The following is an 18,015-nucleotide window of genomic DNA, read 5'->3' on the forward strand; positions in this document are numbered from 1 at the left end:
TTAGAATTTTATGTCTTCATTTAGCATTAGTGTCTTTGAATCACATAATTAATGTTGGGGCTTGAATAAACTTAAAAGCAGTAAAGCTGTAGCAGCTAGGAAATGTGATACGACTTTGCTTTATTAATTTCTTAGACCTGTCACTGAAAAAAAAAAAAAAAAAAACAAACCAAAAAAACCCCAAACACTGCTGAATGATGTTGGATGCTTCACTGCACCATCAGTACTTTTTAAGTATTGACTTCTGTGGCTCTTGGGGGGGGGTGGGTGGGTGGGGCGGGACGGGACTACTTCTGCTATTCTAGAGAATCTAATAATTTAGATAGCAAGATATTTCTTACCTTCCCTGCTATTTTACCAGTAGAAGAACCAGACAGTTAAAGACTTTGGTGGGTTTCAATCCTGATTACGCTACTGATAAACTCGGGCTTTGCAATTTCTACCATGTCTAATCTCACATCAAAGCATGTATTTTTACTTCAAAAAAACAAACAGAGAAAGCTGGTTTTGATTTTTTTTTTAATTTATTTTGGTTTTTTCCATGCTCTTCAATTGTGTATTTTATTTTTTATTTAACTCTTAGGCATACATTATAACATAGAAACAAATAGCACGTTTAACATTTTCTAGTGTTGAACAATAAAACTGTGTGGGCTGTGGCATGAAATTATACAAGGTAGGACTTCGAATGTTATAAAATTGCTTTGTAAATGCCCTTTGAGAAGTATTTTGCAGGACTACTACTTCATGTTCTAATAACATAATCTGTATAGAGCTGCCTTTAAGCTTTGTAGTCTTCCTCATACATGACAGCTTTTTGCCATCACCCTTGGAGTAGAAAAGACCATCCCTCGTGGTACTTGGGTGTCCCTTATTGTGGTGTTTGGGGATGTAGTTTGTTGTCTCTGCGGTCAGAGCAGCCTTGCTCAACTCATTAATGATAACAGAAAGGCAAAGCGGGGAAAGGAGAGTGGTTTGACAGAAATCCAGACTGCGATGGAGGAGGTGAGCAAAGGACTGTCTCTTCTTGTTCAGGAGCTGGGTAGGCAGGTTCAGGACCAACAAATGTAGCTAATTTCTCAGCAGTTAGGCTGTGGAAAGACTTGTCACAGGATGCTGTGGATGCGATGTAGAGGTTTAGATGGATTCAGTGGTGATTCGATGGTTGCTAGATTCGTAGATACAGAAACGTGATCTTCAATTGAACAAATATTAAGGTTTGATCCTGGAACCACAGGTCTACAAGGAGAATTGGATGATTGTAATGCAGACTGTGGTTTTAGACAGTAAGAGCTTTGATGGAGTTTAATTGATGAAAATCATTTTATAAGTAATTAATCTTTTCTTCAATTGTCCAGATCAGATGAGACTACAGAAGACATGGCCAAAGTCAAGACAGTGCATGAACGGATGAGAAACAGCATTGCCTTCTGAGAACATTAGGCTCCTAGTTGCTGGAAATCCTAGGTGCAGCTTTACAACAAAAGAGGCCCTGATGGTGTGTGATCATTGAGCAGAGTTTGCAAGAATGGAAAAGCAAAGGACCCCACTATCTGTATTGCATAAATAAAAATTTCCAAGATTCAGCCGAATCAAGAAATTATCCCAGCCATGGGAGAAAATGCAAGTTTTTGGGAAAGCTTGATATACGCACATCCTACCTGCACCACCTGGAAGCAAGAGGCAGAGGGATCTATCTACCACCTAGCCAGTATTCTCTTTGTTGTTGGCTTCATGGGTGGAAGTGGATTCTTTGGGCTTCTCTACGTCTTCAGCTTGCTTGGATTGGGCTTTCTCTGCTCTTCTGTTTGGGCTTGGCTGGATGTCTGTGCTGCTGATATATTCTCCTGGAATTTTATACTGTTCGCTATATGCTTCGTCCAGTTCATTTATGTTACCTACCAAGTTCGGAGTGTTTCCTTTGACAGAGAATTCCAGGAACTCTACAGCGCTCTTTTCCAGCCTCTGGGAATTTCCTTGACTGTCTACAGGAAGATCGTCTTGTGCTGTGATGCAGAAGTGGTTACCCTGGAGAAGGAACACTGTTACGCCATGCAGGGCAAAACGCCTATTGATAAACTGTCCTTGCTTGTGTCAGGCAGGTTGGTATCGGTTTGTTCAGACTTACCACACGTATCTTTATTTTTTTCCTCCTTCTTGAAAATGAAAGCAAAAAAAAAAAAAAAGCCTGATTTGTGTATTGTTTGTTCATTTTCCAGTACAATAGATTAAATATTAATGCAAGTAATATAAATATTAATAGGCTGAACACACTTGTCTAGGACAGCACTAGCGTAAAAACACTAAGCACAAAATCTGTAATAGCATAAAGAAAAAGATTTGAAGTCATTCTTTTCCAGACCACTGTATCATAGCACTTAACAGGTTAGGCAGATAAAGGGAACAAATGCGTGCTTCAGTTTTCAGGCTATGGTTTGCTGTCTGTCTACTGCCTAGCTGATGAGCACTGCATCTTTCTTGTTTTTCTTTACTAGTATCATCTGAAACAGGACTAAAAGGTAGTTATGAAACCGAATATACCGAGATAACGTCTGTTTAATAGAGATTGTATTTGGTTGCTTTCTGGGGGGTGGGAGAAGAGAGAGAGCAAGGGAGAGCAGAAGGCCTCAAAGTGCCTTTCCATTACAAGGGGACGTAGTCGAGCCCCATCAAGATTTGCAGAACTGAATCCACAGTTACTGTATACTGTGGCCCTTAGACCCCAAGGCAATAAATCCACCTGCTTATACTTCCTGTTTTATGGAGATCCTTCTGGCAACCTGGCTGATGCTTCCCTGAAGGGAAATACTGGCTTTCGTACTGTATACAAAGTGATAAATAATACTGGACCACCACATGAGTAGATGGGATACCCAGAGATGGTGGCCGTGGTCTGTCTTTGATGGGACGGTTTGTAGGTGCATTTTGACAGCCTGCTGCATGGACAGATGGAATTTGTCGGCAGCTTGAAACTCAGCTGATTTAGGACTACTTGCACTGAACAATGTGGATTTTAGGTAGTTGGCCCTAGTGACAGCCCTGGTTCAGAGCTTGGGTGCTGTCTAGGAAGTACCACGTGGAGGTTACTTTTGGTCATAGTCATACTGAAGAAGAGGTGTCCATCCTTCTACATGCCCATCAGGTAGTAATCATGCAGGGAGTTCCTGCCACCCTCCTTTGTGCAGTATAGGGCTGCTTGTTCTGATTTTGTAAGAAGCATTAATCTCGGTGCAGAGCAGATGTAAAAAGGGGGCTCCTATAGCTTGCTTTTTTTTTTTTCCTTTTAGCTCACGAGGTTCAAGCATACGTTTACTGCTTGAGTGCCTTCAAACTTAAATATGATTTAAAAAGTAGAAAGAAAATGTTTGTTTGGCATCTGCAGAAGACCGCAGCATTCACCCAGAGATCCCAAACCTCCGTGTTGTTCTCCAGGTTCCAGAGACAATCCTGTGGACATGTAATTCCTGTTAAACTTTGAGAGAGCCCCACCTAACACATGCCGTGGGGAGCTCCTGCTTCACACTCCCTGCTTTTGCCACTTTATTGCCTCTAAAATGTGTATTTGCCAAACCTAGAAGTATATCCCATGGCTTTCGAGTGAAGGAGGCAAATGGCGTTACGTGCGTTGGTCTTTCACCTCTCCAGTGCACGCTGGCTTTTTCATGACACAGCTTGCATGTCGATGCACGGACCTGACCCAGGGAGAAGAATATGACTTCAGTAAGGCCTGGAAAGATTTCCATTTCATTTGCCCGATTGTCTTGTATTCTCTTTCAACCGGCCTGATCAAGCTGTGTTCAAAAATATAATCGGGATACTGTTGGCCAGTGATTGCTTTTTCATGCTCTCAAAGCTATATTTAAACTCCTCACAGAGTAGAAATAACACATTCTTGTTGCAGTTGTTGCTGCTGTACAGGTCGTACTAACAAACTAACACATCTTGTCTTGGTAGGATCAGAGTGACAGTTGATGGGGAGTTTCTGCATTATATTTTTCCTCTTCAATTTCTGGATTCTCCTGAATGGGATTCACTGAGGCCTACAGAAGAGGGAATTTTCCAGGTAAAAGCAGAGAATGTTTGTGTTTTGTGGGTTTTTTTGTTTGTTTTTTTTTTTAATACCACAGAAAACTGTCCGAGTATTAATTGCTTTAGAAATAAGTTCATTTAGTGCTGGGTTTTGTTTGTGGAATTATACAAACAACTGGTATTCCATTCATTTGGGGAGGGAAGTCCTCTTTACAAGGTGGACTGGTTATGCCATCTGTATCTTCTTGCTGTTTGCATCTTGTCGTTACAAGAAATGGGGGGGTTCTTAAAGGAAATAGACTTTGTTTGCATTCCTTGGCTGTGCTAAAATCCATCCCTGAGCAACCAGGTTTGCAGAGGTGGGTAGAAGTTGGTGCTCGAGAGGCTTCGCTACGGGAGGTGAACTGGAGAGCCCGGGCTGGGGAGAGGCATGTCTGTGGTACAGCTCTGGGGGGACAGTGTGGGACGCAATGTCCATCTGGGCGCTCCCTGTGTCCCCGTGTCCATCTGGGGACGCTCCCTGTGATCCGGGAGCCCTCCCACTGCTGTCACTTGGCTGACGCGCTGTCTCCTGCCTGTGTGGGATCTGGTGTCTCGTGTCACGAGGGCAAATGGCATTTGTCAAGAGCTTTCTTTAGCCCTGCCTTTCCAGCTGGGGCTGCCGAGAGCAATGCAGGGTGTGCAGAGCCGTCAGCCAGTATCCTGGCTGGGGTTCAGCGTGGGCATAGGCATACTGACACTGAGGCCAGCAAGACGCCATCATTCGGTCCATCCCCAGTCACCCTTCTCGCTTCTCTTTGGGTTTAGTGGTGGCTTTGGCAGTGTTAGGTTGGTGGTTGGACTGGATGATCTTACAGGTCCCTTCCAACCTGGGCAATTCTATGATTCCATGATTCTACAGTAGACCTCGCAGAGCTCTCTGGGCGGATTGAATGGCTTTAATTGCAGTCAGTGCGAAGAGGCGAGGTATGTGTTATGGCCACAGCCTGTGTGCCTGCTGAGAGAGGGGGGGCGCTTTATGAGCAAGGGCCTCAGCGGCCATGTCACTGCCTTATCACCAGGCTAATTTTAATTTTCTCTTCTATAGGTTACACTTACAGCAGAGACAGATTGTCGGTACGTGGCCTGGAGGAGAAAGAAGCTGTATCTGCTGTTTGCCAAGCACCGTTTCATCTCCCGCCTGTTCTCAATTTTAATTGGGAGTGACATTGCTGAGAAACTCTATGCCTTGAACGACAGGGTGCATGTGGGGAAGGGCTTTAGGTACGACATTCGGTTACCAAACTTCTACCACGTCTCGCTGCCAGAGACTCCTCCGGTGCAGCCCTCCCACCGCCTCCAGAGAGGGTCCCCCCGGCGCAAGCCCACGGGGGTTACAAACTGCAGCTCCTTCAGCACACACTCCTAGGAAGGACAGCCCCGCCGCAGCCATTCCCCACAGCCATGAAGGGGAGTGCAAAGCGACTGTCCTGGTTTGAAGCAGAAGAGCGGCAAGATGAAGCCGAATGAGACCCAGTCAAGCCAAGTTTGACTGACAAGTGCCACTTACTTTCATTGGAGTAGCTTGAATTCTTCCTCTCTCTCGAGCCAGCGGGTTGGCCTCTGCATTTTGACTGTTTGTGCAATATGTTTAGTTTCTGTTGATTCTTTTGTTGATCTTCATCCTCCTCACTTTTGGAGGCAAACAAATCATAACAGGCTGTTTTGTTGTAATTGTGGTGGCCTCCGTGTTGTGTTGTGTTTTGTTTTGTGTTTTGTTTTTTTTCTTTTTAAAAAAAACAACCCCACAGTATTTGTAACTATACTTTCTCAAAGTTATTTGCCATAATGAAGTATCGTCAGTATAGTCAATGAAAACAAGTAAGTTGTCTTCAAAATATAGCAGCTTGCTTGTAACATTCATATTTATGCCACATCAACGTTGTCTCAATTAACATGAAGAATTTGCAGAAGAAGTCTAAGAGACTTGATTGTATTTGGTTTGTTTTTAAAGACCTGAAAGATTTTGAAATGCCCAGCAAGGTTCTTAAAAAAACAAACAAAAGAAAACAACAAATTCTGTCCCATGAGTGATTGATTTCTCTCTGGCTGTCCTAAAGAAGTATTATGTGAAAACAGACATAAATGTAATTGCTGGCATTAGAAAAGTAAAGCAGTTGTAACTGCTGCAAATATAGCTTAGGGAAATGATTGCGTAGTCTTTCTGGTAGAATGTGATGCTATAGGACCTAGGCTTCCACGGTGTCAGTGCCATTCGTGACATGTACAATAAATACTGTTAATCAATCCACCGCCAAACCCTTGGAGTTTGTTTTACAGTATCCTTTTTAGCCAGGTTTGTCGGGAAGAAACTAATTAAGAAACAGCTGCAGCAATAAATACAGTTTTTAATTGAAACATTCTTGTTCAGCTTCCAGAGTCACGTCTCTGTGCCTGTGAAACTCTTGATTTAAAAGGTATTCTCTCCCTAACTCTGGGGTGTTTCAATGGTGTAAGGGAGCACCAGCTTGCGCTTTGGTAGAAGAAAGCTGGTTTCGACCCTTGAGGTCACTGTGCCTTTGGGGAGAAGTGTCTGAATGTCTTTGCTAACTCACCTTCCTGCTGCTATGCCTGATGCCTGCCAGTAATCAAAAAAAATATATATATATAAGAAGCATTACTTTTTTATGAGACTGTATTGCTGCTTGATAGATCTGGAGGGAGATGACATTTTTAATATTTTAAAATTGCTGGACTGTTTGGTAGGGCAACCACTGTGTGTTTGTGTACGTGCAGGTGTACATCTGAGTTTAGATCTTGGGAGTTGTTGCTGGAGGACTAAAAATAATGATACAATTTCATGCTTGAAAAATAATCATGCAGGATGTATAAGAAAGCTATTAGAAGTGATATGAAATGCCACCTGTTTGAAGGACCTTCACTGTAGAACAGATGACATTGTACGACTCTTGCTTTTAGCTTTATGCCTCTTTTTCATCGAGGAAAATCTGCCAAACATAAGTAGCATAGCATGAAATGTGATAATCCCCAAATCCTGCTAATAACCCTTCCACACGATGTATTCTCTATGTATTACTGACTGCGTGAAGTCCCTGAGTCACAAACCGACTTTGTCTTGGTCAAAAGAGAATGGGGAAAGACGCGAATGGGGAGTTGATTGGCGGCTGTTAAAGACCAGCCCAGGAAATAACTGAGGCACAAAGTGCCAGAGGCTGACAGCGTGTAGTAAGGATGTACAGCTGTGTGTGCCCTCTTCCTATGCTTTTCATGGCTAAGGGACAGGATAGCAGGCTAGCTGACCCCTTGGAATGACTCAGCACAGGTATTCTCGTGTAACTTCAGCGCTGTGATTAGTATCGTCTTATTTGTCGGTGATGCTTGGTTCCGGAGGTGGGTAAGAAGTGTGACATCTCCTGTGGATGTGGTCATTTAGGCTGCGCCTTGCGATCCCCTCTCCGCTTCACCCGGCCAAGCTGCTCCAGCTGACCGTGCCATGGGCTGGAAACCTTACACTGGGTTTTAACAGGTGAATCAAAAATAGCCCCCGGTCTCTCAACCTGATAAAATTTCTTATGGTATAAAATGTATTGGTATAACATATTGGTATTGGACCAATATCAAGTTTACACTTAACATCGTATGCGTTAACAGTCTACAAACATAAAAAGCTTATAGCCTAGAAACATAAAAAAGATAGTATTCTAGACTAATATAATATATATATTCTAGGCATAATATAAAGTATCAATTAATGCTCTCCTCAGTTTTCTTGAATATATGGGCTTGTCCCATATATGTCTGTAAGAAAACTTGCCTCAGGGTCGGCATTAAATAAACTAGTATGATCCTCTTCACCTTCTAAATACGATCAAGGTGGTTTTGCCCACTCAATTTCTGTATTAAGCCTATATATTCAATTTAAACTATAGCAGACTGCTTTGAGCGATACTTTTCTGGGGTGGTGGGTGCTTCATTACATACCTAGGTAATTCTTTCTTCTTTGTGACTGGTGTGTGCTTTAGTTTCAGCCTGGTTTCCAACCACAATCCTCTGTTATGCTTTTCTCCGCTGGAATTGGTTACTATCAGAAATCCCTACTAGGACACGTCTGAGTCAGTATCTGAACATACTCTTAGCTAATCTTGTTTAGCTTTTGCTACTCTGCTTTGTGGGCTTTGAGTCACTTTTTAAAAATTGTTTCCAGTTTTCCAGCATCTGTTTGAGTCATGACTAGCTGAACATTTCAGCGATAGAATTCAGGGCATATATATCTACAAATTTGTAAGTACACACAAAAGGACTGGAAGCGGGACAGTGAGCCTTCTCCACCTCTATTTTTTTTTTTTAAATCTTGACAGCACTTCTAAAATGTACTGTAAAATACGTTCTGGTATGTGACTCATAAACCAATGTTTTGGGAGAGCTGTATGATCTACCTAAGTAAAGACGTACTTGGACTGATGTCAGTGAAATAATACTTATCTCTTACGATATCATGTATACCCAGTCATTTAGAGAGTTGGGGTTGTTCAGCCTGGAGAAGAGAAGGCTCCAGGGAGACTTTATTGCAGCCTTCCAGTGCTTAAAGGGAGCCTACAGGAAAGATGGGGAGGGACTCTCTACCAGGGAGTGTAGTGACAGGACAAGGGGTAATGGTTTTAAACTAAAACAGGGGAGATTTAGACTAGATATAAGGAACACGTTTTTTACGCTGAGGAGGGTGGTGAAACACTGGAAGAGGTTGCCCAGAGAGGTGGTAGATGCCCCCCCCCATCCCTGGAAACATTCAAGGTCAGGTTGAACGGGGCTCTGAGCAATCTGATCTAGGTGATGTCCCTGCTTATTGCAGGGGGCTTGGACTAGATGACCTTTAAAGGTCCCTTCCAACCCAAACCATTCGATGATTCTTTATAGGTTACTAAACTTTTTGAGCTCGATGAAGCTCCGATTTGAGCATCATCCAATTTATGGCTATGTTATTACTTGGGAATAACTATCACTGCTCAGGCTCCTTAATAATCAGTTGAAGTGAGTGGATACCTGAGAGCATGCTGCTTTGTGAACTGAGGACACTATCAGTGAATCCTTTTCTTGATCTGCAGTGATGTCCCTTTACTCACATTTTACATTTTTAACAGTTCCATAATCTTCTATGGGGTTATGTCTACATTTGTATACTGTTATAGGTAAGAGTGGCAGAACCTGTTGCATGCGATGATTTTGCTCGCTCACCAGCATCAGTTGCTCTTCCGGAGTTTTTATAATTGTGAACATCACAATATCAGGAATAGCGTGGCCAGCAGGAGCAGGGAAGTGATCGTGCCTCTGGACTCGGCACTGGTGAGGCCTCACCTCAAGTACTGTGTTCAGTTCTGGGCCCCTCTGTACAAGAGGGACACTGAAGTGCTGGAGCGTGTCCAGAGGAGAGCTACCAGGCTGGTGAGGGGTCTGGAGACCAGGTCATATGAAGAGAGGCTGAGGGAGCTGGGCGTGTTTAGCTTGCAGAAGAGGAGGCTGAGGGGAGACCTCATTGCCCTCTACAACTGCCTGAAAGGAGGTTGGAGAGAGGTGGGTGTTGGCCTCTTCTCCCAGGCGAATAATGACAGGACCAGAGGAAATGGTCTGAAGCTGCGGCAGGGGATGTTTAGATTAGATATTAGGAAGAATTACTTTACTGAAAGAGTGGTCGGGCACTGGAACAGCCTGCCCAGGGAGGTGGTTGAGTCACCATCCCTAGAGGTGTTTAAGAAACGTCTAGATGTGGCACTTCAGGGCATGCTCTAGGGGCAGAGATTGTAGGTTGTTTGGTTGGACTCGATGATCTTAAGGGTCCTTTCCAACCATGAAGATTCTGTGATTCTGGGATCACGCTGGAATTGCCCCAACAGCCTGCAGAAGGGCTCAGATTTATTGCACGAGCTAAAAAAAAAACCAAAAACAAAAACCATGGCCTAGGACATGCCAAAGAGAAAAAAAATTCAAAAATAAATAAAAAAAGAGAGCACCACTCAACCTCTTACAGGCTTTATCCAGGAGAGGTTTATTTTAAATTGGGCTTGTGTCAAGTTAATTTATTGGATGCAGCAATGTATTGTTAGTGCTTCAAAGTGAGTCTTGCTTATCTAGGGGCCCCAGTGGCGGGCTGACTGCAGTCCTGCAGCAGAGCAACGCCTCTCCGATAAATGCCTTAAATAAGCACGGGACTGACCCTGCAATTCTTTCATTAGGTTGTGCTTGATTAACTGCTAGTAGTATAAGTGCAGGTAACAGATTCTAAGTGATGTTTTAACTCCATCATGCAACTCTAGTCAAAACTACAGAATAATTAGAGAGAATGTATCCCAATGTACTATTTTAACTAATAGCGCCGTGCAAGGCAAATTGTAAGTGCTTAATGAGACAAATTATTTTATGTAGTTGTCTACGATTATAGAGGTGGGACTTGGTGACTGAGAAGGACCGTCCCAGTCCTAAATTTTCAAGAATTAATCGCTCTGCAACAAACCAGCAAATGTGATAGTGATCAAAGTAAACTCAATAATGGAAAGAACAATGGCAAGCTAGACATATAGATATATAGCCTCTGCTAGGATATAAGCTGGGAAAGCTGAGTACATGCTTGGATGAAATTGTATAGTTTTGCCACCCCATGAAAAAGGCACATGCTTGCAGTAATTAAATAATACGTTGATGCTACATTTCCAGCAAAAAAAAGTGCTCTATGGGTTTTGATTATTGTAAATGATAAATATAAGTTGTATTTGGGCTCAATATACATGAAAAATTGAAATACAATGTTGTACTGCTCATATAAACAGGTCTTGCAAACCATGTGTTAAAAATGAAAGAAATACATAGCTATTTAGATAGAAGAAAACTATTTAAATAGAAGAGGAAAAAATGAGTATCTATTTGCTGAATTCAGACTATAACAGATTAAATATTTTTCTTTCTATTCCTGTAATAACTGAATGCATATTCTCCTGTCCCAAAGTGTTACTGTATAACAGATATTTTTTACGATACAACGAAATAAATACCTTATTTAGCTGATTTGTTAATCCCTCTTGAAAATTCTTTGATTACATTAATATGCATAAAAATATAATAGGTTCAGGGCTCCCAAGGGAGCCTGCTTTTGTCTAATTCATGTTAACTTTCCTTTCTTGTAGATTTTTGTGTGTCTGCAGTTTCTGCTTACTCTAATTCTACTCTGTGTGGATCAAAAGAGCTAATTGAACTTAGCATGTAGATCACACCACCTCATCCTGATGAATCAAACCATGTAGGTGGAGTTCCATCAGTAGGAGTTTGTAGGAGAAAGGCAGCAGAAGCACATTCTCTGAGAGCCCTGGGATTCAGGGTCGCGTCCCAAACCATGGCTGGCCAAGCCCTTCTAGAGGGTAGCTTGGCAGGTGGTTCTGCCAGCAGAGGGTTTGGACCCGAATCATCATTCTGCAAGCCACAAAAGTTATTAAGCGTTGTCATTGACCGGGAAAAAGATGGGATGCTCCCAAAAGCTTGTGGGAGCAGAAGGGTTTCACAGCCGTTATTCTGCTGCTGTGGATTCCCAGGCAATTTTATTCAATTGTCAGTTCTACCACAGCTCCTAATTTAAGGGATCTGTGGTGCATTGTGAGGACAGGACTATTTCCCTACTTCACTGGGGTTTGGAAGATAAATGATGACAAAAGATAGATGATTAATAACTCAGACACTAAAGTCATATAAATAAACAACTGTAATAAAATAGTGGCAAATAACTATTTTAGCAGTGAATCTCAGTTTTCACTGTATTCACTAGTAACCTTCCATCCAAACTTGTGTAAAGCCTGGGGGAATATAATAATTTTCTGGGAGTAAGGTACGCTAGGCTGAGAAAGACACTGAAACCAAAAATCCCATTTCATGGATAAATGCTCTAACTATGTCATTGTACAGAAGTGGGCAGCACCATCACCTTCTGTAGCAACCACATGTCCTAGGCGAGCATTAAAGCATCTCAGACCTGTGAAAGGAGGTGAGTGGGTCCCTGTCCCCACGCAGGGATTCTGGCTGGATGACCCTGAGTAGCTGGTGGCCTCTCGGAGCCGGGGCTCGGTGGAGGTGAGGCACACATCTCTGTTTAGCATTTCCCATGTGTAGGTTTTAGTGACTCCTTAGAAGCGTACAGGACAATCGGGATACCCAGTGCTGGGTTTGGACTTCCAGGGGACAACTTTAGGACATGGTTACAAGGGTGGAATACCAGCAGGTGAGCTTTGGGAGGGGTTTAAAACACATTAGGTATGATCCCGCATCTTCCCATATGCATTCTCTTACGCTGGGGTAAACACAAAATAACTTATCCCGTAACAAAAGGGAAGCAAGCCAGTTCACATCCACTATGATACACAAGGATGAGTATCAGCAGTTACCAAAAAATAGCTGGAAACGCTCACTTTGTTTCATGTGCTTTGTTCATGTAAGTCATTCATCTTAAAATCCTTAAATTTTTTACTGAATCCAGTTGTAGCAGGTATTCTATTTTCCAAAAAGATTTAGCTTAGATAAAATATTTTGAATACTTATTTTGCATATGAAGCAAAACTGTCACGTTTTTCATTTACAGAAAGGTCAGATCCTGTCAGATGACCTTTTTAAGCAGATCTCCCTAGTGAGGTGAATGGGAGTAGTTCTTAAACACCGGTCATACAGCACCGCGCTCTGGTTTTCACTGCGTCTCCATCTTCTTGTTCAGTTATGGCTTTTCAAAAACATAGTGTCCTTTATATACATATATATATATATATGTTCATATTTTAAAGAACTATGGAGTAATGATTGGTAGGAAAAATACAATAAATACTGATATTCTGAAATCAGATATGGAACATCAAATATTTTTATACTGGTTTTGGTTTTACAAATTAGTAGTACTTTTCTCTTTACCATAGTCATTGCCATTTGAGTTCTGAAACGGCTTTGTACAGTGGTATATGTACTACATGCAAAAGCAATAATCGTATATATAGAATATCTGTATGGGGTGTGGGGGTGTGTGTGTGTGTGTGTTGCTTTTTTCTTCACTGAACAAAGAAGTATAATAAACATTCCTCAGAAGACTGGTCTTATTGAAATTAGAGGAATTTTTTTTTTCTTAAATCTGTGTTTGTGTTTACTCTCACAGATCACTCAAACAGTAGCAAGAAGCAGTGGAGGTATAATATAACTCTGCACACATTTTAATAGTTGTTTACAATACGCACAGCTGAAGTCCAGCCCCTGGGTGTACAAAGCAGCATAGTTGGGGTGGACGGTAAATGCAGACCAGACGCTCATTAGTGGTTGATGCCGACTCTTCTGACATGCTAGAGGAGGCAGCTAATCCAGAAATTGGGTTCTTATTATCTCCTTGAGAGTTATGCTCAAGATGAGAAGTATTTCAAAGACTCTTCTTTAGGACTGCTAATCCGATCAAGTGCATAAAATGCTCCTGCTTGATACTTGGGCTACATCAACCTGTTCCTGTGCATTTGGACTGAACTTGTTTTGTCCCCGCTCTCTCTCTCTTCTCTCTGTGTCTTTTTGCAAAGAAAAACTTAACTTCAAATGAGCTACCTTATAGCCATTCACAGTTCTTCTGAGCTAATCTATTTACCTTTTCTTCCCCCTCACAGTGTAGAGTATTTTCACTCTCAAATCCTACATGCTTTCTCTGACGCTTGTTTAAATAATCCCATAGACTCATCTTCTGCCTCCCCCACTTCCTCTTCGTCCTCCTTCCTCAGTTTTTAAGTTAGATTTTTTTGATTTTTTTTTGAGTTCTTTCTGTCCTTCTGGATATGTTAAACACTTGTTATTTGGTTCCTTTTTTGTCTTGAAATGAAATTCTAAATCCTCATCACTAACTAAAAAAAAAATTCTTAGAAAATGGTAGTTTTTAATGAGGCTAATATACAACGTCCTGGGGATCGAAGCCTAGCCTTCACTTCTCACAAACAGCCACTGGTGAATATTAAAATGCACACCTAAAAAGGACTAATATTGCAACAAAACATTAATTCCCATTGTACCGACAACCAAAAGCACGCGTACATTTATACTCTGACAGTATTTGCAATTCCTTTGGTTTATATAGACAGGCTCAGAGGCTCACATAAATCCACAAAGATCTCCGCAGAGAGCTGGGGTTGAGATGGATTTACTTCAGGATTAGCACAGAAATCTTTAGGCGTGATCGTTCCGAAGGTTCTTTGTGCGTGGAGGTTGGCCAAAAAGGGAACAGAGAAATCGCAGCCGGTTCAACCAGCGCTGCCAAATCCGCTGTAGCGGGGACCCCTGAGAAACGGGCTGTCCCCCAGCGAGGGGGTGGATGCGATGTAAAAGCACTGCTTTATTACTTATCTTCCAATTAGTTACAAATTATTTTACAAATTATTACAGCTGCTTCAAATTAAACAAGAGCAACATGTTGATAGCAATTTGAGTCCCGGACAAGCGATGTGCTCAACCCCCCTCCCCGGCACTCCTCTCTTTCCAGAAACAAGCAGACCCACTGGGGACACGCTCCCCGTGATTCCCCGTTGCCAAGCTGCCCCGGTAGGGCACTGACAGTCGCACCATGACCCCAGCCTTAGGAAATCCAATCGGTTTTATAGCAGCTCTCCTGTTGGGTTTGTTTTGGTTTTTTTTTGGAAACCATGTGATTTAGGTAGAACTAGAGCAAGCGGAGCAGGACCTTCCAGCAACGGTCCCGCTTGCAAGCGGTGCGTAGGCTTGCATATATTCATAGAAATCATTCACTGAGCGATTTCAAATAATGAACATACAAATTACATTGTCAGCAGGAGACTGCTCACGCATAATTCGGGAACAGGGATAATTGCGAAACGTGATTGAATAAATTGTTCTCTGTGCACAGTTTAGATAACTTTAACAGCAAACAATTTTTCTCTGCCCTTACACCTCAGGAATGCGTACCCTTTGCATAAACATCTACGACAATCAGCGCATCTGTTAAAACTTGGGTACTTCGACAGATCATTTTAGAAGAAAGTTGGCTCCTGGCTCTAAGTTTGCAACAACCAATTACAACAGTTATCAGTCAGACACTTGGAAGCCCCGGGATAGCACGTTTTGTATCTCTGATTCAAAAGAGGTTCACAGATAGATAACCCTTCCTGTATAAACAGGAGATACCCTCCCTGCAGAAGCGGCACGGGAAAACTTGCCAGACTATATTGCGATACATCAGAAAGCGGCCGTCGAGGGTCTGAGGTAAAAATGCACCAGAATACACACACTCCTCTTAAATAAACCTCCAGGATATTGAAGGGCTGAGAGGGTATTTATCACTCACAATCTCTTCTACACAAACTTCCCTCTCATGAAACATAATTCTTGAGGATGCTTTCAGGCAAAACCCAAACTTTTTTTTTTTTTCCCCTGTGGAAAATATGTGTAATTTTTCAATTATACAGCCCATAATTTTAGCAGCCGGGATGGGATTTGTCTCACTGAAACGCAGCACTTCTGAACTATGCCAGCATATTTCATCCCACTCCAGACAGTTGTCAAACACACATGGGATTAACTACTTTCTGAAAGAGCCCCTTTGCATTGTCTATAGAGGGACTTTAAAAGATTAATTTTGAGTAGGCATCTTTTAGCCTGTAGATGCTGAGTACGCTTCCTGAACCTATAAATGGAAACATTTCATAGATCTTGCCATTGTCTGAAAATAGCCTTGTCAGCCTGGCACATCTGTGATCCCGAATGCAAAGCATTTGTTTTCTTCAGTGAAAACTTTGCCTAAAAAAGGCTGCGGAATCGGGCTCTCATGCGGAAGAGGCAGAGCAATTGCAATTTTCCAAAAAAGTTACTTTATAGACTGCTTAATAAAGTCTTTCGCTGCCCGGCTGGGCTGAACTGAGAAGCGGGAGAGGGAAGCTCCGGTCTCAGCTGTGCTTCTGAACTCCCGCCTCACCTCCCCTGAGCCACATCTCCCCGCGCCTGCAGCGTGCCGTATTTCCCTGGTAATACAGAAGAACAGCCAGGCAGCAAGAGGTTGGGGTATACTGTCGAAGACCACAGGGCAGGTCGATGGAGATAAGGACCGAGACTGAGCAATTTGCAACGTCCACGTGATATTTTCTACGGCAGACCATTACTGTGGAGAATAACTAAATAATTGGGGAAAGTACTTAAGCTGTCAAGACTTTAATAGCAAGAGAGAGAAACACGACAGAGAGAAAGCCTGCATCAATGAGCGGCTGTAATACCATTAGACCTGTCTCTGCTAACGAAATGCATCAATTCAACACAAATCTCTAAAAATTGATCTGGCTATTTGAAGGCAACTCCTCATCCATGTAGACGCAAACAGTTTTTATTTCTTGCCCCTGTCAGATTAATTTATATTAGCACACTTCAATGAACTTGTACTTTATTGACCTAGATAGAAGGTTAAACCAACTCTTTAATTCTTTACAGTGGTTTAATGGTAGGACATAAAACTGATTTAATTAAACCAGCCCATCCTCCTACAGTACATGACAACTTGGTTTAAGAGAATAAACTGTACTTAATACATACTACTTAGAGAATGTTTACGTTATCTATATAACTATAGACAATGTTATCTATGTTATCCAATATTATCTATACAACTAAAGGTTATGTAAAATTATGGCCATTAATACCTGCATAAGACTATATGCTATTCTCTATATAAAATTGATGCTAGTGATTCTATTAGAGAGAAGAAGCACCAGACTAGAGCCCTTCAGAGCCATGTCTATGCTCTTCATCTGCTTACGGTCCTCCTGGAGGGCCAGGAGATAGGGGCAGCTCTCAGATCCTCCCTCATTTCTCTCTTTCTGCTGGCAGCCGTATGAGATACCCCCATCTACATTACCCACACAACCTTGGTTCTTACTGCTCCACTGCACAGGGAAAATGACATTTAGTCACGAATATACTGAAATAGAAAGACCCCAAGAGACTAGCTGCAATCAGGAAAAAGTTCTACACCTTAACACGGCTGCAAATATTAGTTAATTGCCAAGCTTTCCTAGCTAGGATTTTCTGCATTGGGTTAAGCGGATACCGTTTATCCCCAAGGCTCCCCACAAAACCAGAGAAGACCTGGAGGGTAATGAGAGAAGTACAAAAACGCTATAAAAGACACAACTAGTACAGCAAACTGTGCTTCTCCAATGCATAACATTCTGTAACGAGCTAGAGTATGCTTACACGTCAGTCTAGATTTGTATAGGATCCCTCTGACAGGCTGCTTTGTGCTGCTTTTGGAAGCTACTTGGCTTTGCTCCAGCAAGCATAGCTAAATATTATCAATCATCTCAATCACACGCTAGATGCTATCTCTCATGACCGTTCCTGTGGCCATGTTATCCTGACTCGCTCTTCCTACCCTTTTTCCAGCTCACTTACTCTGCATACCTCAGGAAAGAGCGAATACACCCACAGGAGTGACTGGCCAGTCAGAGGACACGCAGTCCCAAATCAAGTCCTCCATAATAAATTCATAATACATTTTGGAAAACCAGGTCTTATGTCAGGCAGCGGGATTCATAAAAACCCTATTCACATGGCACACATCACTGGAAAGATCCAGATCTCTTGTCCAAGATGTAAAGCCAAGAACAACCATAACAGAGCTGGAGCCTCCCGGGACACATGTTGATATGTATGTGTATAAACAGTTACTGTGAAAATTATTCAGGATTTTGTCTTCTTCTTTCCAAAAATATTTAAGTATAATGCTGACCATATGCTCTCAGCTGCTGAAAAAAAAGACCCTCACTTTGTAGCTGGCTCATCAGAATGTATTGAAAGAGATTTTCTGCCTTTGCAGTCCTCATTTATCACTGACAGTCAGGTTCTGGGATGGGCTGGGATGCCCATAGGCTGTATGTGCAATGCCTTTAATTGCTGGATGCTCCACGTCAACATCCCGGAGATGAAGGCAGGCTCGGTGGCTAC

General features: G+C 42.3%; 1 protein-coding gene across 3 annotated transcripts in view; it reads left to right on the top strand.

The window, feature by feature from the left end:
* POPDC3 (popeye domain containing 3) overlaps positions 1-18,015 on the top strand; it is a 40,233-nt gene that overhangs the window by 8,676 nt on the left and 13,542 nt on the right. The window contains exons 2-4 of one of the 3 annotated variants that reach the window (XR_008465620.1): positions 1,359-2,102; positions 3,955-4,063; positions 5,117-9,475. Coding sequence is in view for 2 of the 3 variants with exons in the window: in XM_054196363.1 (XP_054052338.1) it covers positions 1,612-2,102; positions 3,955-4,063; positions 5,117-5,437 (921 nt within the window). In the remaining variant the exon portion in view is untranslated. Of the gene's footprint in view, positions 1-1,358; positions 2,103-3,954; positions 4,064-5,116; positions 11,083-18,015 lie in introns of those variants that run through there. The other 2 variants (XM_054196363.1, XM_054196364.1) reach the window with 2 other exon arrangements.

This window comes from Rissa tridactyla, chromosome 3 (assembly GCF_028500815.1).
Source record: "Rissa tridactyla isolate bRisTri1 chromosome 3, bRisTri1.patW.cur.20221130, whole genome shotgun sequence".
NCBI lineage: Eukaryota > Metazoa > Chordata > Aves > Charadriiformes > Laridae > Rissa > Rissa tridactyla.